This window comes from Armigeres subalbatus, chromosome 3, assembly GCF_024139115.2.
Source record: "Armigeres subalbatus isolate Guangzhou_Male chromosome 3, GZ_Asu_2, whole genome shotgun sequence".
NCBI lineage: Eukaryota > Metazoa > Arthropoda > Insecta > Diptera > Culicidae > Armigeres > Armigeres subalbatus.
In genome coordinates this window covers 255,071,063-255,094,618 of record NC_085141.1, presented here as the reverse complement: position 1 = coordinate 255,094,618, position 23,556 = coordinate 255,071,063, and the positions used below count along the sequence as shown (strand labels likewise).

The window sequence follows — 23,556 nt, the reverse complement described above, 5'->3', positions numbered from 1 at the left end:
CAAACCAATCCAAACCAATCCAAACCAATCCAAACCAATCCAAACCAATCCAAACCAACCAAACCAATCCAAACCAACCAAACCAACCCAAACCAATCCAAACCAATCCAAACCAATCCAAACCAATCCAAACCAACCAAACCAATCCAAACCAACCAAACCAATCCAAACCAATCCAAACCAACCAAACCAATCCAAACCAATCCAAACCAACCAAACCAACCAAACCAATCCAAACCAATCCAAACCAATCCAAACCAACCAAACCAATCCAAACCAACCAAACCAATCCAAACCAATCCAAACCAATCCAAACCAATCCAAACCAATCCAAACCAATCCAAACCAATCCAAACCAATCCAAACCAACCAAACCAACCAAACCAATCCAAACCAATCCAAACCAATCCAAACCAATCCAAACCAATCCAAACCAATCCAAACCAATCCAAACCAATCCAAACCAATCCAAACCAATCCAAACCAATCCAAACCAATCCAAACCAACCAAAACCAATCCAAACCAATCCAAACCAATCCAAACCAATCCAAACCAATCCAAACCAATCCAAACCAATCCAAACCAATCCAAACCAATCCAAACCAACCAAACCAATCCAAACCAATCCAAACCAATCCAAACCAATCCAAACCAATCCAAACCAACCAAACCAACCAAACCAATCCAAACCAATCCAAACCAACCAAACCAATCCAAACCAACCAAACCAATCCAAACCAATCCAAACCAACCAAACCAACCAAACCAATCCAAACCAATCCAAACCAACCAAACCAACCAAACCAACCAAACCAATCCAAACCAATCCAAACCAATCCAAACCAATCCAAACCAATCCAAACCAATCCAAACCAATCCAAACCAATCCAACCAACCAAACCAATCCAAACCAACCAAACCAATCCAAACCAATCCAAACCAATCCAAACCAACCAAACCAATCCAAACCAATCCAAACCAATCCAAACCAATCCAAACCAACCAAACCAACCAAACCAATCCAAACCAATCCAAACCAATCCAAACCAATCCAAACCAATCCAAACCAATCCAAACCAATCCAAACCAACCAAATCCAAACCAATCCAAACCAACCAAACCAATCCAAACCAACCAAACCAATCCAAACCATCCAAACCAATCCAAACCAATCCAAACCAATCCAAACCAATCCAAACCAATCCAAACCAACCAAACCAATCCAAACCAATCCAAACCAATCCAAACCAACCAAACCAATCCAAACCAATCCAAACCAATCCAAACCAACCAAACCAACCAAACCAATCCAAACCAATCCAAACCAACCAAACCAATCCAAACCAACCAAACCAATCCAAACCAATCCAAACCAAACCAAACCAATCCAAACCAATCCAAACCAACCAAACCAATCCAAACCAATCCAAACCAATCCAAACCAACCAAACCAATCCAAACCAATCCAAACCAATCCAAACCAATCCAAACCAACCAAACCAATCCAAACCAATCCAAACCAACCAAACCAATCCAAACCAATCCAAACCAATCCAAACCAATCCAAACCAACCAAACCAACCAAACCAATCCAAACCAATCCAAACCAATCCAAACCAACCAAACCAATCCAAACCAATCCAAACCAATCCAAACCAACCAAACCAATCCAAACCAACCAAACCAATCCAAACCAATCCAAACCAATCCAAACCAATCCAAACCAATCCAAACCAACCAAACCAATCCAAACCAATCCAAACCAATCCAAACCAATCCAACCAACCAAACCAACCAAACCCAACCAATCAATTCCAATCCAAATCCAATCCAAATCCTATACAAATCCAATCCAAAACCAATACAAATCCAATCTAAATCCAATCCAAATCCAATCCAAATCCCAGTTACAGTCCCTTTCCCAGTCCCAGTCCCTGTCCCAGTCCCAGTCACAGTCCCAGTCGCAGTCACAGTCGCAGTCCCAGTCCCAGTCCCAGTTCCAGTCCCTATCCCATTCTCAGCTACAGTCCCAATCCCCACCAATGTCCGTCGTTCGTGTCCAGCCCCATTCGCATCTCTAATATTAATCTCAATCACAGTCCCAGTCCCAGTCACAGTCGCAGTCCCAATCCCAGTTCTAGTCCCAGTCCCAGTCCCAGTTCCAGTCTTAGTCACAGTTCCAGTCCCAGTCCCAATTCCAGTCCCAGTCCCAATTCCAGTCCCAATCCCGATCTCACCCATAGTCCCAATCCCCATCAATGTCCCACAGTCGCAGTCCCAATCCCAGTTCCAGTCCCAGTCCCTATCCCAGTACCAGTCCCAATCCCAGTCCCAATCCCAGTAACAGTCCCAGTTCCAGCCACAGTCCCGGTTCTCACCAATGTCCCAGTTTCGTGTCCAGTCCCACTCGCAGCTCTAATATTATTCTCAATCACAGTCCCAGTCCCTGTCCCAGTTCCAGTCCCAATCCTAGTCCCAGTCCCAGTCCCTATCCCAGTCACAGTCCCAGTCCCTATCCCAGTCCCTATCCCAGTCACAGTCCCAGTCCCAGTTCCAGTCCCAATCCCGATCTCACCCATAGTCCCAATCCCCATCAATGTCCCACAGTCGCAGTCCAAATCCCAGTTCCAGCCCCAGTCCCTATCCCAGTAACAGTCCCAGTCCCAGTTCCAGTCTTAGTCACAGTCACAGTCCCAGTCCCAGTCCCAATCCCAGTTCCAGTCCCAGTCCCCATCCCAGTCACAGTCACAGTCCCAATCTCAGCCACAGTCCCGGTCCCCATCAATGTCCCAGTTTCGTGTCCAGCCCCACTCGCAGCTCTAATATTATTCTCAATCACAGTCCCAGTCCCAATCCTAGTCCCAGTCCTAGTCCCAGTGTCAGTCCCAATCCCAGTCCCAATCCCAGTCTCAGTCTCAGTCACAGTCACAGTCCCAGTCCCAGTCTCAGTCCTAGACCCAGTCCCGATCCCAGCCACAGTCCCAATCCCCATCAAAATCTGACTTTCGTGTCCAGCCCCACTCGCATCTCTAATATTAATCTCAATCACAGTTCCAGTTCCAGTCCCAATCTCAGACACAGTCTCAATCCAAATATTATTTTCTGAGCCCGTCCCAATTCCAATCTCAGCCACAGTCCCAATCCCCATGACCTATCCGACCAAAAAACGATTTAGGCCAAATGACGTTTTCAACCAAACGGCCTCTTCGGCCAAATGTCGGCCATATGTTCAGCCGTATGTTTATTTCTGCCAAATGACATGTCCGGCGAAACTGTTTTCGGTACAATAAACGTTTCGACCATACGTTTAATTCGGCCAAAAAGAATTAGGCTAGATTACTTTCTGTCTTACGTGTAATTTGGTCAAATGACATTCGACAAAATAGCTGTTGGCCAAATGGCTTCCGGTCAAACATTCTTCCCCCCTCAGTAGCTGTTGCAGTTGCAGTCTTAGTCCTAGTTTACATACCTGTCCGAGTGTCAGATCCAATGTCTATCCTAGTTTCAGTTTCATTCATTGTCCCATCTTAGTCCTGACAATGAAAATATTGTGCAGCGACAGGTTAAAATCTCCATCGAATTATAGTATGGCAAGGTAAATTAATTTCAATCAAAGAAAATCAAAACTAGCCACACTTTCAGCACGCTCATATAATCGTCCACATTCAACAAGTGGTCTAGCACCCAAATGCATCTTCTTTCCCAGCGTCGTCACCTCACGCGACCGCTCCCACGAGAGACCTAATCCCACAGCGAACGTCATCGTGAATAAGCGCATAAAGCACCAACCAGCTCGCGACGGCGGGAACCATCAAATAACGGAGCGCGAAAAGTCGTGCGCGTTTCGCCGATATTACGCGAGCGAGTATTAGACGGAGAGTGCCGTTATTCCATCACAAACCGACTGCTCGCGGTGTGGTGTGGCCCGTGGACGGCGTTCAGCGGCGGCGGGTTCAAACTCCACTCTGGTATGAGGAAACTCTCACTCTCAAAGTCATACTGTCACTGCCGCGCGCGCGGTGGTGAATCGGGTCCGTCCGTGGCGAGGCCGCCCTACCCCAAAGCCATGCTCGCCAACCGTTGCTAAGATGCGACCGACCACGACGCGAGGGCAACGATGACGACGACGACCGACCGCCGGCTGGTTGGTCTGGTCTGGGCTGGTGTGTTCTGCACGCGCAGAGAGCATTTTTCGTTCGCGAGAAAGAGTGTTGCTTTTTTATTTCGATTGATACCGGGTTGCTTAATACAGTTTTGCCTCACTTAAGTCTAGGCCATCCGACTGTCAACAGCGAAAATCGCGCGCGCGTGCTCTCTCTCGACGATTGAAGGTTGTTCTTTCTCTTCCTCGGTTGGTGGATTTGGTTGGATTTTTGTCGTTCGGTGGTGGCTGAAGATTTTTGATTTCTGACGTCTGATTCGGACGTTTGGAAAAGAGTTACGGCGAAGAACGGGACGGTGGAGGGAGAAGTGCGGTGCCAAGCGAAACAGAACAACCCCTCTGCCTTTGGCGTGTCCCTTGAGTGGCAGTATTAGTAGTAGTACAGTAGTAGTACACCTATACTCGAAAGGGGGGACCACTTGCAGCAACCCAGTAGTGTGTCAGTCGGTGAGAAAGTGCACAAACGGCTCTTAGGTCGGTGACGGGTGCTTAGTCGGACAGAGTGAGAGAGACACCGTGATTGGGCTGTGAAGAAGAAGTTGTTAATATATAACAAGTTGCATCATAGTCTTAAGACTTCAGTCTTAAGAAAGTGTACCGCCAATAAACATCTTTCGCAAAAAAAGAAAAACACGCCGCGACGCGAGGAACAAACCAGCTCTGGGATTACGCGCGCAGATTCTTGAGCTATTTTCAAAATTTTGCAATCCTGACAGTGACTTGTTTCCGTGGTACGCGAATATTTTCTCAAGGATTTTCCGGGATTGTGAAGTACTGTTGGAGAGCAGGAAGCTGATCCGTCATTTGGAGCTGTGAACCAGGATTAAAATGGATTATTTCTACTTCTGGATTTATAATAGAAGAAAATAATGGAGAGAATAATTTGAAAATTTGAAGATTTCGAAAGTGGTCGTTGAAATGGACTGTTAATATTTTTTTCTGGATGGTGTTATGGACTGAGAAGGACTTCATGAAAAGCAGTGCAATAATATTCGGAAGAAAGAAGAAGTGCAATCGGAAGAAATCAGAAGAAATTTACAGTGCAATAAAAAAATACGGATTTTGAAAGCTGCATTGGAAGAACCTGAGTGTAGTGTTTAGCAAAATATGGAATCGCCTCAAATGTATGACACAAATCAAATTCAAGTGCGAAGTGATATCAAGAAACTAACAATGGCAGCGAACACCACAAATACCAACAACAATAATGCTTCGACGCCAAATAATAATAACAACTCACCAACGGCAGTCAACCAGAATACGTTGGCCCTTAAGCAGCAACAGCAGGTTCAACTGAACCAACACACCCAATCGAACGGGAATGCGTTAACCAACGGAAATATTCTGTCAAAGCAAATGCTCCAGCAGATCCAGTACTCGCAAAGTGAGCTGGACGAGCTCACATCTCAGGAAATTTCGCTGGACCTCCAACATCTGATCGATGATCAGTTCCGTGATCCGGAGGCCCTCGGTATCTTCACCGAAATGGTTACCGTCGGTAGCACCAACGGTAGCGTGACGAACCCCTTAGTTCAGACAGCGGCTGCTAAAGCCCTTCAGCTACAGCAAGCCCGATTGTCCCAACACACAAATGGAAACAGCTATCAACGATCTCTGGCCTACATGCCACAACCAGTTCACACTGGCGCTACATATGCGAATACTTCGAGTGACGAAAACAGCAGTGTTGGTTCTTCGGAGTCAGCTAACATCAAAGAAGAACCAGTAGATCCAAACGAGTACCGCCGCCAGCTACAGAACAGTGGAGCACAGTTCATGGGTAATACGACCTATCAGCTGGCTGGCGGCGGCGGTGGTGGAGGCATCGGCACAGGCAACTACGTTACGAACGGTAATGGAAACACCTTCTCGAACCTTACTCCGGCTACGGTGTTGCATCACCAAGCCTTGCCACATCTTGCCGGAGCTGCCCACCTAGCGAACCTTACCAAACACAACAAAATGCTGCCGCACGTAGCTCGAAAGTCGGTGCCGAAGTCCGTCGACAAGGGAACCGACGAATACCGGAGAAGGCGCGAACGGAACAACATAGCGGTACGAAAGTCCCGCGAAAAGGCGAAGGTGCGATCGCGAGAAGTCGAGGAGAAGGTGAAAACTCTTATCAAAGAGAAGGACCTGCTGCTGCGGAAGATCGAGGAGAAGAATAACGAAATCCAGCTCTACAAACAGCTCTACATGCATCTGATGAACCACAGCAATCCGGAGATCAACCAGATCTGCCGCAGTGCGTTGAATCTGTCAAACATGGGTGATCATATGTAGAATAAGGGATTTTATTGTATGCAATCATCTCCACCCGCCCCTTTGTTCGTCACGTGAAGTGGTCTGTCCTTAGCTTGTAGTAAATTAAACCGCAATTCGCGTATTATTTAGTGGAAAATTGTAGATTGAAAATCGTTGTAAATATAGACAAAGACCTGGCGACGGGGAAGATATGTACGATTTGTATTGGAACTGGTGGAAATAGTTTCACATGAAATTGGACCATTTTTGATGAACGTTGAACCAAAGACAGTATGTGTAGAAATGTGCTAACAAGCCTGCGAGTAAGGCGGAGCGCGAAAAGCTGTAAGTGTTGAGCTGAGCGAGGCAACGCAGAACTTTTGGATGGAAATGGATTACCTGTACATACACTTATTCATTTTTATTTACCATCAACAGCTGCTAAAGTGCAAGAAAGTTATATTTTCTACTTAACTCACAAGACAGCTTCGATAAGACTTGTTTTTATTATAATTATCATCCCATTATTTTTTTTAAAGAGTAATATTTTATTCGTTTGTGAATGTTGAATAAATGTTTAGAAAACGGCTAATAAACCAAGTGTTATGTTTGATCGACAGAAAGAAATATTTTCTTCTTTTAAAGTTTTGTTGTTTCTTTGCTCGTTCATCCGCAACCAGAGTAGAATCGTTGTACAGAAAATTGTAAAATGCAGCCGAAACCCAAGGTCAGTCGCAATTTGCCTCAGATTTTCTTTTGTTTCCCATCGAAAGCTATCCGTATTTGAAGGACTCACCAGATTTGTTTGCTTTAGGGAACGGTGAAATCATGTGATCGCTTAGAACCGAAGTTACCAATCTCAGCTCGTTAGTTTAAACTGTGTTGAAAAATCTCATCTTCTCAATCAGCTAAGTAGAGGAACAATACAAAAATCAAAAAAGACATTTATTTATGCATACTCTTGTACCAAGCGGCCAAACACGAAAAACAATCATCCAACTGTGTAAATTTAATTTCGCAAAACCACTCGGAATTCGCTGCAATAATAATTTTAATGAACCCCAGCAATGGAACCAGACTAGCAAAATCCGTGTAACGTGCACTCTGGTTCCGACACTCGGTGGTAAAAGGTGTAACTAGACTAATTTTGCATAGAGAAAGTGATCTAGAATTCTAGTTTGTAATAGACAAGACAGCAGAAAACGAAAAAAAAAATGAAAGTGACAAGACTCAACCTCCTGCCCGTATTACATATTAAAAGTCGAAGAATCGTTTATCGAAACACAAGGTGACAGACTGGGTATCTATCAATATATTTCCTGAGTATGAATATTAATGTCGGAATGGAAAAAAAATCAAGTCTGCTATTTAATAATTCGCAAACGGTGAGAATCGAAACTTATATTCACGTATGCATGTAAACATAAACAAACAGCTAGGGAAACTTAAGAAAACGCAGAAACTGAGACGGATTTGTTACCATGTTAGAATAATGTTAAATTGTAAACACGTGGTCTACTAGTAGCAATTAAGTTTTCTCTCAAATTAGCTAATTGAAGAGGAACGAGAGTAATTTGTTTTTTGGATGCTTTATAGATTCCTTACCAAGTTTATTCTTTACTTTCGATCTGTTATTGTCGTTAATTATTCGGAAAACATTCAACCGGGGACGCGAGTTTAGCTGGCTTTTTCGGAAGATGAAGACTCTAAAAAAATCTATTATTATAGCGATAAACACAAACAAACCTGAACAACACAAACACACACAATTATACAAGTACTGTATTTTTCTCAGCTTGAAAAGTCTGTTTTGAAAATAAGAAATGAAATAAAGAATGTATTAAAAGTGATTAATATAAAAGCATGTTTTCCTTCGTGACGGTCCCTTGCCTTCTGTTGGTTCTCGTTTCTGTCCGCTTCTTCGTGCAATTGCAATGGTGCCAAGCTGCAGTCTCTGAAATAAAACGCACCGTCACCGTCGTTGGCAAAGGATCAGTGGGTCTGCCGAGAGGACGACACTGATGTAATGTAAGTACCTAGTCTCTATGTACAGCGGGAAAAGTACCTTGTAACAAAGTGTTGATATATTTAGATCAAGTTCACAGTGCTTTCACCCAAGCGCACGGCGGCAGTTAGCTTTGGGTACGCGATTTTATAGCTGATTTCGCAAGCTGAGGGAAATGCCTCCCCGGATTCATCAGTAGGAAAATGTTTTCACTCGTTACCTATAGTAAAACTGACCATTAACTACGTCTACATGATATATTAGAGGCAAGACATTTGAGACGTAATTATTATACTACGCCAATATATTCGGACAAACCAGGTCCTTAGCCTCTTACCCAGCCGCTCCTATCCCCACCTCCTTGTGGTGCTGGCCATGATACGAGCAACCATAAGAAAGATCGGGTAACCAATCCCAGTGGGAACTATGATCGTACATACTTAATTTTTGACGTAGGACTTACGTCTTTCTTTACTATACTGGGTGTCATTTATTTTTTTTGTAAATCGAGGGCGTTACGCTGAAAGGGAAGATTTCCAACGTTACTAGCGCCTTTATCTTTTGAAGGATTTTTAAGATTTGAAAATCAATCGACTCGGACACTATCCAACAATTTGCCAATTTCATTGAAACTCAAGATTATTAACGATAAGCTATTGAAAATTTAAATTCTTGTCAAGGCCACTAAAAAAATCTGATGTAACCAATCCCGTACGTGCATTTCTAACACGGACATCAGGATGATGTAAGTCACGGGTCTTCTGATCCACCGCAAGATTTGCATGCCGTGTACGATTCCTTCAAGTTTTTAACAGAAGCGCGTGAATAGAGAAAAATAAAATTAGACCAGAGAGATTTGGTCTGCTCATCCAGCGAAAGTGATTGGTTTCATAATCCACATCATTCCGGGATAGGAACGAGGCTTGACATATGTCTGACTATATGTTAAGATGGGGTGGTACTGAACGATACGTACATTAAAACAGGGTTATACTATAACAGTTCTGGTTCCCCAGACAAACAACAAATAAACTGGTGACAAAAAATTATTAAAAATAATTATTTTCATTCATTTGCAGAAGCCATCGGCAATTAAATTATGCACAATCAGCAGTGGTATCCATTTCATATTGTAAATACATGTAAATATTTAAAAAGGCCGCATAAATATTTTCCAGTAGAATATTTTAGTATAAACATTATTTTGTACTTTGGTTTTCATTTCATGAGAAATATATTATTGATTAATAACTAGTTTAAACTTGACTCAGACTCGGAGTTTGGAGTCAAAACATTAAATAATTTTTCGTTGACGTAGGGTTACTGCTCTTGGTCTTGTTTCTTATTTTTGTGATTTTTTCAGCAGTAAGCACGCATGTTAGCAAATAAAAACGACGAAATTGGTTCTGTATTTGATTGTTTAGCGATAAGATGAATATTTGTTCAATGAGATGGAAAAAGGCGCAGTTCTAGTACAGTCCCTAGAAGCTAATCCAACTCATAACAATGACGAGGACATCGCATATCTTCATGTTAAATATTTCGATCATCAAAAACTAAGCTTGAGGACATTCTGGATTGTTATAGAGATTCTGATAATATTCTAGATTTTCCATAATGATAGTTTGATGTCCCTAAGGACTAATCCAACTCCTAACAATGACGGGGACATCGCATATCTTCATATTGATTACTGAGATCATCAAGAACTAAACTTGAGGACATTTTGGATAGTCGTAAAGATTCTGGTAATACTGTAAAGTGCCCATAATGGTAGTTTGATGTCCATAGGAGCTAATCCAACTCATAATAATGGTGGGGACATCGCATATTTTCATGTTTATTCTTTAGAACATTCAGTTCACAATTCAAAGATAGTTTGGATGCTCTATACCTTCGTTTTACCCATTAACCATAATATATATCAATATTACAGTACATTTTGAACAATAGAAAAGTAAAGGATAGGGATACGATAGGATAGAGATAGGACAGTAAATAGGATAGAACAGTAAATTTTGAACAACTTTGCTAAACAAAGCTTTGCTCTCTCTCTCTCCTAAAACCGAAATTTGACAGCATATGACCCCTTTCTTAAACAACTTCAACGCTTCCCATAATTTTACGATTCGTCAATTGAAAATTTTCCGCCGCGGAGTGATAGATCATTTTCAGCCAGTTGTAGCAGCGTAGTGGCGTCACGCCGTTGATGATCGATGGCGGCGCGGCGGCGTGGGTCGGCTTGGATTTATTTCAAGCATCAGAAATTCTCAGAAATTTCTTCAGAAGTACCTCAACAAATTCCTCCAGGAATTCTTCCGGAAGTTCCTCCAGGATTTCATCCGAAAGTTCCTTCAGGATTTCGTTGAAGGGTTCCTCAGGTTTTCGTCCGAAAGATTATCCAGGAATTGTTCCGGAAGTTCCTCCAGGATGTCGTCCCAAAGTCCCTCAAGTTCATCCAGGTTTCCATCCAAAAGTTCCTCCAGGATTTCGTCCAGAAGTTATTCCAAGATGTCGTTCGGAAGTTTCTCCAGGATTTCGCGTGGAAATTCTTCCAGAATTTTGTACGGAAATTTTCACAGAATTTCGTCCGGAAGTTCCTCCAGATCTTCGTGTGGAAGTTCCTACAGGAATTCCTCCGGAGCTTTATCCACAAATTCTTCCGTAAATTCCTCCAGGATTTCGTGCGGAAGTTTCTCCATGATGTCGTTCGGAAGCTCCCCCAGGATTTCGTCCAGAATTTCCTCCAGGATTTCGTACGGAAGTTCCTCCAGGATGTCGTCCTCCACGCCTCCAGAAATTCGCTTGGAAGGTCCCCCAGGATTCCGTCCGAAAGATCCTCCAAAATGTCGTCTAGAAGTTCCTCCAGGATGTCCGAAAATTTCTCCAGGAATTAGTTCAGCAGTTCTTCCTGGACTTCGCCCAGAGATTCCTCCAGAATGTCGTCTGGAAGTTCCTTCAGAATTTTGTCCTCTGGAAATTCCTCCAAGATTTCGTCCGGAAGCTCTTCCAGAATTTCGTCCGGAGGTCACTCCAGAATATCGTCCGGAAGCTCCCCCAGGAATTCCTCCGGATTCCGTGCGGAAGTTCCTCCATGATGTCTTACGAATGTTCCTCCAGAATTTTGTCCGGAAGTTCCTGCAGGATTTCGTCCGGAGGCTCCACCAGGATTTCGTTTGAAAAATTCCTCCAGGATTTCGTCCAGAAGATTCTCCAGTATGTCGTCCGGAAATATCCCCAGAAGTTCCTCCGGAAGTTCATTTAGGATTTTTTTCAGAAGTTCCTTCAGGATTTCGTGCAGAACTTCGGAAACTCCTCCAGGATGTCGTCCAGAAGCTCATCCAAAATTTTGCCCAGGAGTTCATCCAGGATTTCGTCTGGAAGATCCTCCATGATGTCGTCCGAAAGTTTTTTTTCAGGAATTCCCTAGGATGTTTCTCTAGAATTTCATTCGGAAGATTCTCCAGGGCTTTTTTTCAGAAGTTTCCCCAGGATTTTTTTCAGAATTTCCTCTATGAACTTTTTCCGGAATTTCTACAAAATTTCCGTCAAAAATTCTCTAGGAAGCTTCTTTAAGAATTTTATTGGAAGTTTCTTCGGGATTTCCTTCAAAAATTCTTCAGGGAGCTCATCCAGAAACCCCTTAAAATAATTCATCTGTAGATGCCTTTAGAAACTCTGCCAGAAGTTTCTGAAGTAGTTCCTTCCAAATCCCTTTTAAAAAAAAATTACAGTTCAGATATTCCATAGGAGCTTTTACGAAATTTCACCGTGAATTCTTCCAGAAACTTACCTTATGATTATTTAGATTCTAATATTCCTCTAAAATATCCATCAGTTTTTTCTCCTGAAATTTTTCCTGGAGATCCTCTAAAAATTTCTCCGAAAACTCTTCATAAATTACTTCCAAAATTTCCACTGCATTTCTTTCCAATCTAAAAATTTTTAACGCAACTCACACCCATCCTCTGGAATGCTTCCGAAAATATCTCTTGGTGTTTTTTTAGGTAATTGCGAATTCCTTCAGAAGTGAATCCGGAAATCCCTCCAGGTATTTCCCAAAGTATTTCTCCAAGAATCCCCAGGAGAATAGTTTTGGAATTCTTCAGTAATTCCTTCAGAAATTCCTCTGGAAAGCACACAAAAAATCCTCTGAAATTTTATATTTAAAGTTCTTTTTCCGAATGTTCCTTATTTTTATCCTGGTATTTCCACCCAAATCTCGCCCCTAGAAATTCTTCCACAAATACTTCTGCCTTCTCTATCTCGAGTTTCTCCGGGTGATTCTGTGGAAACTATTTCTATAAATTCCTCCATACATTCTCCAATAAATTGCTTCGGAAATTAGTTTTGCAATTCCTCCATAAATTAAGGTATAATTCAAAAAATCCCCCAGAAGCTGCTCCGGTATATTCCTCCAGACGGAATTCACAATGAATGTTTTGTGCGATTATTCTAAATAGTTCTTTAAGGATTTCATTAATCAATTTAGTTCTGATGGATTTCTTTAAAAAGTTCCTGTAAAAATTCGCGGAAAAAATTTTGGTTCATATCCCTATACATTTTATAAACCTTAGGATTAATTCAAGGAAATTACCAAAGGAATTTCTGAATAGTATCTCAATGGACTACCTGGAGTAATTCTAAAAAAATCTGAAAGAGTTAGATGCCAAGTTGATAATACATTTTGTTGTATGTGTTATTTACTCGAATAACTTATTTATGATAACGGCTTACGGCTAGTAAATTTCGCTGCTGCCAGAGGAATGGCCATCAGTAGCACCTACTTTGCACGAAAGAACATCCGAAAGCACACCTGGAGACACCCAAATGTTGAAACTTGCAACCAGATAGACCATGTTCTGGTGGATGGGCGCCATTTCTCGGATGTTATCGATGTGCGGACATTCAGAGGTTTGAACATTGACTCTGATCACTACCTCGTTGACAGTAAAATTCGATCACGGTTGTCAACTGTATCGAACGAAAGATCACAGCGAACGATGCGTTACGTTACAATATTCAGCGATTGTCGGCGGAAGGAGTATCGGCTGAGTACCGCCAGCTCGACGAACGGATAAGTGCAATCAACGTTAGCGACAACATCAACGATCTATGGGAGTCGATCAATGGAGCGGTGAGCAAAACAGCACGAGAAGTGGTAGGCACTGCACAGAGGCGACCCAGGATGGGTTGGTTCGATGTGAAAAGTCAGAGAGTGACAGACGAGAAGAACGTTGTCAGAAGCTGGGTGTTGGTGTCGGGTACCCGATCGAATAGAGATCGGTACAAGGAAGCAAGAGCAGCCGAAAAACGAACCCACCGCAGGAAGAAGAAAGAACATGAAGAACAAGTGATTAGTGAGGCGCAGGAAAAAATGGAGTAGAACGATATTCGAAGGTTTTATGAGTCTGCCAAAGGCGTGCGGAGAAGACAGCGCCATCTCCCGTCATGTGCAACGACCAACAAGGGAATTTGCTGACAGATAAAACCGAAGTGGCTGTCAGGTGGAAGCAACACTTCGAGACTTTGTTGAAGAGAAAAAGAGACGGTGCATCGGTGAGCAGAATAAATATTAGCGACGATGGACAAGTTGTGTAGTCGCCTACACTAGATGAGGTAAAAAAAGCTGGTAAAGAACTGAAAACAGTAAGGCTGCGGGGAAGGACCAGCTCCCGGCTGAACTTCTCAAAAATGTCAGTGAGCAGCTTTATGAAGTTCTGCACCATATTATGTAGAAAATATGGGAAGACGAGGAAATGCCTGCTAGCTGGTTGGACGGCCTCATTTGCCCTCTCTTTAAAAAAGGGCATAGACTGAAGTGCGTCAATTACCGAGAAATAACCCTTCTTAATTCGGCGTACAAAATTATGTCCCGTATTCTGTTCAACAGATTGAGACCACTTGAAGAGTCCTTCGTCGGTGAATACCAAGCAGGTTTTCGTGAGGGCTGAACAAACACGGATCAAATGTTTACCCTGAGACAAATCCTTGATAAATTCTTGCAGACACATCATCTGTTTATTGATTTCAAGGCGGCGTGCGATTCAGTGAAACGGAATGAATTATGGCAAATTATGCTTGAACATGGTTTTCCGGCGAAACTGATACGGCTGATTCGTATAACGTTGGACGGATCGAAATCAAGTGTAAGGGTTGCGGATGAAATATCGACGTCATTTGTTACCTTAGATGGATTGAAGCAGGGTGATGCACTCTCGAATCTACTGTTCAATATAGCGCTCGAGGGAGCGATTAGGAGAGCTGGTGTGCAAAGAAGCGGTACCATTATCACAAGATAGCATATGCTCCTAGGTTTTGTGGAATATTATCGGGATTGATCGCCGTGCCGTGGAAGTGCCTTTTAAGAGGGAGACAGCAAGGATTGGAGTCACGATCAATACCAGCTAAACGAAGTACATGGTCGCTGGCAATCAACGTGGGCTCATTAGCGGTGGTGGTAGCGAAATGGTGCTGGATGGTGAAAAATTTGAAGTGGTGGAAGAATTTGTGTATCTTGGAACATTAGTGACGATAATGATGTTACCTGCGAGGTGAAAAGACGTATTGCAGCTGCAAATAGGGCTTATTATGGACTTCGTAGCCAGCTTAAGTCCCGTAGTCTGCAAAGCAATTGGCCTAGGATCGAGTCCAGTGGAGAAGGATACTCCATTCGGCGTAGGTTCATCGAAAAGCTGTAGCCCATCAAGTATCAAGTAGTATACAGAGATGATAAGTGAGAGACTTGCTCTTTCTCTTTAGAATGCAATCCCTGTTTATTAGAGTGATTTTTTTCGTAGGGAGAAGTTCATCACTGGAAGGCTGGTTTGGCGTAGCCAATTTTAAAACAAAGGAGCTATAAGCTCAGAATATTTGAGGATTTTTTTGGGTTTCTTTAGAAAATTCTTAAAAAATTCTTATTTTCGATAATAAATTCTTGGGAAATACCATTGACTGAAAGCGACAGACGGCCGAACTGGTAATTTGGCCGAAAATGTCGTTTGCCCTAGCAGGTCGACTGGCCAAAACGATCGTTGGCTAAAAATGCCGTTTGGCCGAAATGGTTTTGACAGAATGGGCTATTTCGCCGAAAATGTCATTTGGTCCAACGGGTCATGCCAAATGTCAATGACTGAACCTCGGACTATGGTCCGAGTAATATGGTCATAACTGGCCACTTGTTTGGCGAAATGGCCTTTTTATTAACTGACCATTGAACAAAAGTCCAAGGCCTCTATATTTTTAAATCGATACTGACCTTTAGGCCAAAAAACATCTAGCCTAGTGGCATTTAGCAAAACTAAACGTTTAACGGAAACTGTTATCAGGTCAAAACTGGTTTGACCGAAAATATAGTTTGGCCGAAAGCGCGATGTACATCCAAAATGAAAATTTGGCCGGACTTGTAAAAAGTTGTTTACCCTAACAGGTCATTTGGCTGAAAATGCCTTTCGGCTGAAAAAGTCGTTTGACCAAATATGTATCATTTGAATAAATAGGCCGTTTGGTAAAAGATGTCATTCGGCAAAAAGCCCAAAAATGTCCTTTCTGCAAGTATCCTTTGAAAAGTGTCTTTTGGCTGAATTGATCATTTTGTCAAAAAGACGTTTAGCTCAATATAGTGAACTCTCCCTTACTCGGTATTGAAGGGACCATCGAGATAGAGAACACATTTATATTTTTCTTCCTAAATATCAAACACTTATAAGGGAAGATCCATAAAGTACGTCACGCTGAATTTGGCGATTTTCATTCCCCCTCCCCCTTCGTCGCACTATTTATATTAAACCTCTAGAATTGTAGTATGAGTCGTCATGCTGCTCGGAACCCCCCCTTCCCCCTAGGAGCGTGACGAAGCGTGCTTTGTAGATGGTCCCTAACATGCAGAAATATGGTTTAGGGTCATTTGACAAAATACCATTTGGCCGAATGCCGTTTAGCCGAATAGTTGAAATTGATTGCCTTATTAAATAGAGTGAGGATTGAGATGTTCGAAATGAATATTGAAAAGTGATGAAAAATGAAAGGTTCGAAATCAGCACTTCTCACCTCTTACTTGTCGCTTCTCATTTTTTACCTTTCACTTCTCACTTTTCACTACACAAATTTCCCACTTATAACATCTCAAGGAAAGCAGGAAGGAAGGAGAAGGAATAAAGATTAAAGATCCCTTTTCATTTTTCACAACTTGGTCCTCTTACTTCTCAGTTCTCACTTCTCTTTTTTCACTTTCCACTACTCACTTTGCACTTCTCATTTCTCAACATTCACTTGGCACTTCTCGCTTCTCACTTCTCCCTTGTCACTTTTCACTTCTCACTTTTCTTGTCTCGTTTTTAACCTTTCACTTGTCACTTCTCGAGCTTTTCACTTCCAACTTTTTACCTCTCACTTTTCATTTCTAACTTCTCAGTTCTTACTTCTCACCTACCACTTCTCACTCCTCATTTTTCATTTCTCACATCTCACTTTGAAAATTTTCACTTCGAATTAGTCACTTCTCACTTCTTACTTTCACCTTTTAACTTCTTACTTCTCACTACTGACTACTAACTTTTCACTTCCCATTTTCACTTTCACTTATCACCGCACAGTTCATACTTCTCAAATTTCATACTTCTAACTTCTCACTTTTCAATTCTTGCTTCTCAATTCGTACTTCATATTTCTTACGTCTCACTTCTCACTTTTCGCAATTTAATTTTCACTTTTTACTTTTCTTTTCTCACTTCAAATTTGTTACTTATCACTTCTTACTTTTCGATTCTCACTTCTTACTTCTCCCTTCTCACTTCTTACTTTTCTCCTCTCATTTTTCACTTCTCACGTTCCACTTCTCTCTTCACAGTTCTCACTTCTCAAATTTCTAACTTCTCACTTTTCACTTCTCAATTCTTACTTCTCATTTCACACCTCTCACTTTTTACTTTTCACTTTTCATTTATTATTATTCACTATTCACTTCCTATTTCCAGTTATGAGATGTGTGAAATGTCTCATTGCTCACTTCTCGATGCATACTTCATGTAATTCCTACTACATACTCAATACTCACAATATATGTTTTTTTTTTAACTTTTCGTCCAAATGGCCCTGCATCGTATATATTGTGCATGTGAACTGTTTCTGACAACAAAGTAGCAAGGTGAAAAAGTTTTGGGTAGTTACTTCGACTTGAAGAATATCGGGTAATGGAGATATCGGATTACGGAGGTAACGAAGTATGCAAAATTCAAGGGATTTTGAATTTCATCGAGCAATACTAAGCACACACCTGTGGTACTTGTACCATGGTACAAGAGGACAAGAAAATTATTCCAAGACTATCTTTGATAATGACAATAATTGGTATGGTACTCATTTCAAGATTCTTGTACCATGGTATTTATACCACCAGTGTGTCATTAGTATAAGAGACAATATCGAGTTAGAGAGAGTTCCCTGTATGTCATTTGACAGAAAATGCTATTTGGGCGAAAGGGTTGTTTTGCAGAAAGGACATTGGACATCTTTAGAAAGGAAATGACATTTTTAGAATTTGGTGACGCCGCCGCCGCCACCGAGTTCTAAAGAAGTTTCCGTTAAACTTACGGAGAATTTTTCGTGAACATTCCAGAGAATTTTCCTTGAAAATTCTTTAGAGTCTTTCGCGGAAATTCTTAAGAAAATTACTGTTTTATCGTTTGCCATGCCAAACTAGCTGTCTTAATAATAATTATTAGAATTATTCTAGACTAAGAAAGCCAACGTTAAAACATCCATTCTACTAGCCGCACTCTCCTACAATTATGAAATTTTTTTTGCGCAAATATTTAAAAATACTCAACAGAAACTTTCCGAGAATTTCTGAAGATTTTCTTGTAGGAGCTAAGAACATTTTTTGCCTTTCTCGTACACCAAGGTGTAACGAAAAGGCTATATATTCACTTCCAAGACGATTTTGGGATAGAATGTCCAGAGACCCATAATGTTATATGTATACCAATCGACTCATCTCGACGAATTGAGATGATGTCTGTCTGTGCGTGCGTGTTTGTATGTATGTGCGCAAAATAAAACTCACTCATCTTTTAGGCACTTATCTTGATCCGATTTGTTTTCAATGCATTCGGTGGGAAATCCTGTCCCATTGTTTCCTATTGAAAATTGGCCAGACCGGACTATGGGATCAAAAGTTATGGCCAAAATACGATCCATATAAATAAAAACACGCTAAGAAATTCTCACTCAATTTTTTTTAGTATATCTGATGTACGAGAAAGGCACAAACACCGCTAGGTGGATCAATCAGGGTTTTTTTTGTGAAAACTCTGAAGTTTCTCATATAAATTGCGACGAATTTTCTGCTGAAATTCCTAACAATTTTATTTGGGAATTACAAAGAGCTTCTCTTGCTAATTTAAAAGATTTCTCGTAACTTCAAAGTAGTTTCCGTGGAAAATCCAAAAACATTTTCCAGATTTTGGAAAAACTTATAGAATTTTCTGGAAAAGTTTATTAGATTTTTCAAGCGAAATTCCTCTTCCGAAAAATTGATTTTTTTTAAAACGTAATGAAAAAATCGCAACGCCGATTCACGCCGCCGCCGCCGCCGACGAATATCGGACCGGCGCACACCTCTACATCATGTTGCAAACACGAAACAAAATCATTAAGTCGCATATTTTTTACCATGTAACTTTAATGCGTCTTTCGAAATTTAATTGTTTGTTTAAATTAAGTTGCAGATAAGTGGACTGTGTCTTCATATTCAATTTAGCATCGTTTAACGTTTTGACAACTCCCATTTTTTTTCCTGTGATGGTGCAATCAAGTAACAGGAAACCCGAGTACAAAAAATCATAATCGTATGGTTTTTATTATGAGTCAGCATGCAGTCCTTCGAAGTGTTGAATGGTGCTGCGGTAGAGTAAAGGACTATCAATTACAAGATCCATAAATCGAATCCAGTTTTATATTTTTTTTCCGCTATAGTATTTCGCACATTATTGCAATTTTAATGCAATCGAAGGATGTTTTCGTAGGCTCCACCACTTGCGCTTTTTAGATTGCAAGAGAGTTATATTTGATGGCACATTCGCAAAGATTGTTTCTTTCCAAATAGTTGCAACACAGTGAAATGTTTAGTAGTGAAGCAGTTTGTGCTGCTTGGGATGTGGAACAAGTGTGCTGCTGTGCTTGCGACGGAAATGATTGGTTGACCTATTTCTGAACATTTTACTAATTATCGATAATAAATAGTAGAAAATCAATACTTTCAGAGCAATAGCAATAGCAATAGAAAGCAATAGAAAGCAGCGTTCCTTAATGGCCCGAGTCATATCAGTATTCTTCTTCTTCTTCTTCTTCTTATTGGTATTAAATCCCCACACTGGGACAGAGCCGCCTCGCAGCTTAGTGTTCATTAAGCACTTCCACAGTTATTGACTGCGAGTTTTCTAAGCCAGGTTACCATTTTTGCATTCGTATATCATGGGGCTAACACGATTATACTTTTATGCCCAGGGATAAGGAGGGAGTCACTGTGACTCATATACGACTAAATTCAGTTACATTGGAGTTGCTGCATACAAATCGATCTGAACTATGCTGCTTGGTGGAATGGTCCAAAAAATTTGAAATCATCAAGAAACGACTGAAACATTGCCGTTCCATGTTTATCTCTGATTTTCACAATCACAACGTGTACCCAAGAATAGAAAGCACAGACATAGTCCTACGTCAAAAGTAGATAATGGGCTTAACAACAGTCGATAGTTTTGCGGGGAACTGTAGGTAAAATATAATTTAATTCTGAATCTTGTTATAGGAAGATATCCCATTAAATGGTTTGGAACCATTGGTAAAAGAAATGCACAGACAGTTTAAGAAATTGGAACAAAATCAACAACAGGTTTCTCTATTAATAGGGAGTTTTTGCACTAAAAGCTAAATAATTTTACTGAACGAGCCTTTTCCCCTATTGATGTCTGCATGCAGAGAAACACAATACGGTTTCTCACACGGCTAGTAAACATACATATTTCATTCAATATATTACAATCATCTTGGGCCTTTTAAATTAGCTCATAGTGTAAAGCATCGCGACTAAGTTGAAATCTCTATTTAGTACGGAAGATAACTAAATTCACGAAATTCTAGGAACTTTTTTCAAATGGGCGTACATGATTCTAGCCATGATTTTTGGAACGGCGTTTGTGCTCTTCAAATCAACTATTTTGGTGAACTTATGTGCCTAACAGGAAGAATAGATTCCGATCTATCTGGTAGTAACGTTAGCTGAACGAAATATGCTGAATTGAGAGAGTATTAACCGTTTCAAATTTCAAGGTCATATACAATTACGCCTATTTGAAAAAAGTTCCTAGAATTCTAAAATATCTAGAAAGGTTAGGTTTAGTTTTCTATTGATAAAATACAATTTTTGAATTACTGAAGAATCTGTAAAATATCACTAAACACACATTATTAATTTTGACATTTTTAAGAAGACAACCTTATATTCGTTGGTATATACTAAGGTATGAGAATGGCTGCGGTTCCAATTGGGAGGTAAAGGATTCCTTTCACAAGGAAATGGATGAAGCTGTGCGGTGTGGAAGCATATAATATTTCCCTATAAACTATGAGAATAGAAAGATTGTGCCAAAAGATAGGTGCCATACAAATAGAATGCAAACAAAATCAAAGCAAAACTAGCGTTGGGTTCCTAATCTTCCGTAACGCGCAGCAGATGAATTAAACCCAGACAGGGGCGTCACAGCTGGCAATGAATTGTGATCTCGTTGACTTTTGACGACGGGTCTTCCTTTCTTCTTCGCATGCGCCTCCAATACCTACAGCTAATAAATGTCGTGTTGTGTGTTGTGGATTCAAAAAAATAATACGCAAACGACCGTTGTAATGCCTCCATTTAGTTGGTCCTTAACTGCTGGATCGACGACTCACGCACAGAGAGCGGTTGGGCTGGGACATAAAAAATATGGACGCACGCAGCTTTTATGCAAATGTCAACTTTCATTTTCTATGAACCGCATTGGAACCGGGCAGTAGGTAGGCACGCCAACTAGGGAAGAGAAGACTCATTCGTTTGACAAAACGTCGTTTTGATGAAAATTTACAATCGGTTTTGGAACATCGACGCTGTTTTCAATCAAACCTCAATAGCTCAGTCGGTGCCAATAATATTATGATTTTGATAGCTAGTTTAATATGGATTTGATTCAAAATATGACGTTATATCACATTTCAACTATGGGCGTGGAATCGCCAATCTATAGACGGAAAGTTTGATTTTTCTTGTGATAAAAGATCTAGTTTTGATAAGACATTTCTTCCGAAAATTCCAAATGCATGCAGCTATCGATCGAGGATTTCATTTGAGATCTACATCTGATAATATATTACGATTATTCTTCAATGTTCCTGAAAAAGCTGTTCTGTTGATTCAGACAATCTTAACTCCGTATACTTATTTTAATCACTGGGATGAAGAAAACTGCAGGCAACGTGTAGTTCACCCTCAATTTTTTAAAAACCCTCAATGAATTCGTCATAACGCAAAAGCAATATAATTTGTCTTATAGCACCCCCTCACAGAACAGCTGTCCAACAGCCGGTTGTAGTCGGGCAGCATATCCGACATGGTCGATATGGATATAACATGAGTGACGACGTCGTCATTTACGTTTCTGGCCATAGTTCCTTTGAGCGTAAGTGGAATGAGCGTCCACCGTGTATTTGTTCCCACAGTACCGTTCATTCAAAGTACACCACACGTGGGTCACTTTTGCGAACCAAGCGAACAGGTTCAGAACCGCCGCAGAAACGCATAACGTGCTGCCAGCAATTTACTTTTCATCCGAAACATCAGTCGTTGCTTTGGCGGCCCAGTCCGAGATCAGATGATGAGAATTTTTTTCGGGAAACTGAGGAAAATTCGACGACGATGCGATGATGAGCAAAATAGAAAAATGCATGCGAAGACAGCAAAAACATAAATAGGTTCTAATATTAGAATTTAGGTCCCTTCGGTTTGGACGCATCCGGCTCATCCGGATAGGAAACGAGTAAGCAGTAGGTCAGTGGAGACGGGCAGATTCGGCAGTACACATGCTCAAAATCGATGTAAACCCAACATCCGATTTGCCGGATTTGATTTCTTTATTACGCGAGTGGGATGCTGAAACAAACTACAATGCATCTGGAAGGGCTTTGTAACGACAACTTACGACAATCCGCTGATCGAAAGTTGATGAGTTTTGGACATAAAACCTTCCGAGTTTAATCCTATTACATTCGATTCAAATTGTCACCACACCGACCGCCGCTGTCGTCAAATGTCGGGGCCAAAGTGCGCTTCATAATGGTTCCTATTGTCGAAAAGTTTTACTGCTTGGATTTGAAGTGAAAGTTTACAACGTTTCCCTTTGCCGACGCGACCACCACTTTGCCAGACGACAAACGGTAGGGAACGCACATTTCGCGTCTCCATTCAAATTGGCTCCGGTGGACACACACCGGTATTAGGCAGTGACAGAGATCTCCGAGGAAAAAAAATGATGCGTTGTCTGTGGCTCCATGCTAACAAAAAGCTTTTACTCTCAAACGGAATGGTGTATGCTGCACTGGTCGTGTGATGTTTATATATGAGTCATAAAGTATACATTTGCAAAGCCGGACTATCTATACTGCCTGAGTCTCCAAAAAGAAAAACCCGAAGGACTCATGTCTTAAAGATTTAACGGAGGATAATTCCGTCTGATACTTTTTTTCAGAGATTATGATATTATTAGGTATAGCTAGTGTAGATCTCCCAAGCTAGCAGATTCATCTCAACAAAGAATAGAATAGACATAGATTCCAGCCAGTATACCCTCAAACGGTAGAGGCTGTCCATATACTAAGCATATGCGGTATTTCGAAAAATTTCGGTTTAGGGCATTCGAAACTAAATTCCACGGAATTCCGCGGAATTTGAGTATAGCGAAATCTAATTTTCTGATTTCGTTTCGTATCGTTAAATTTCAAAAATTTCGAAGGAAAAATCATACTTCTAACACAGTGGTTCTCAACCTGGGGTACATGTACCCCTGGGGTACCTTTGCTGGTCTCTGGGGGTACCTGAGACAAAAATGCGTAATG

The 23,556-nt window shown here is 41.1% G+C and overlaps 1 protein-coding gene across 1 annotated transcript; it reads left to right on the top strand.

The window, feature by feature from the left end:
• The first annotated feature begins 4,249 nt into the window (after window positions 1–4,249).
• On the top strand, window positions 4,250–8,262 carry LOC134223675 (CCAAT/enhancer-binding protein). The gene has a single exon (XM_062702860.1). The coding sequence runs from the start codon at window positions 5,271–5,273 to the stop codon at window positions 6,444–6,446; it is 1,176 nt and encodes a 391-aa protein (XP_062558844.1). The 5' UTR covers window positions 4,250–5,270; the 3' UTR covers window positions 6,447–8,262.
• Window positions 8,263–23,556: the final 15,294 nt, after the last annotated feature.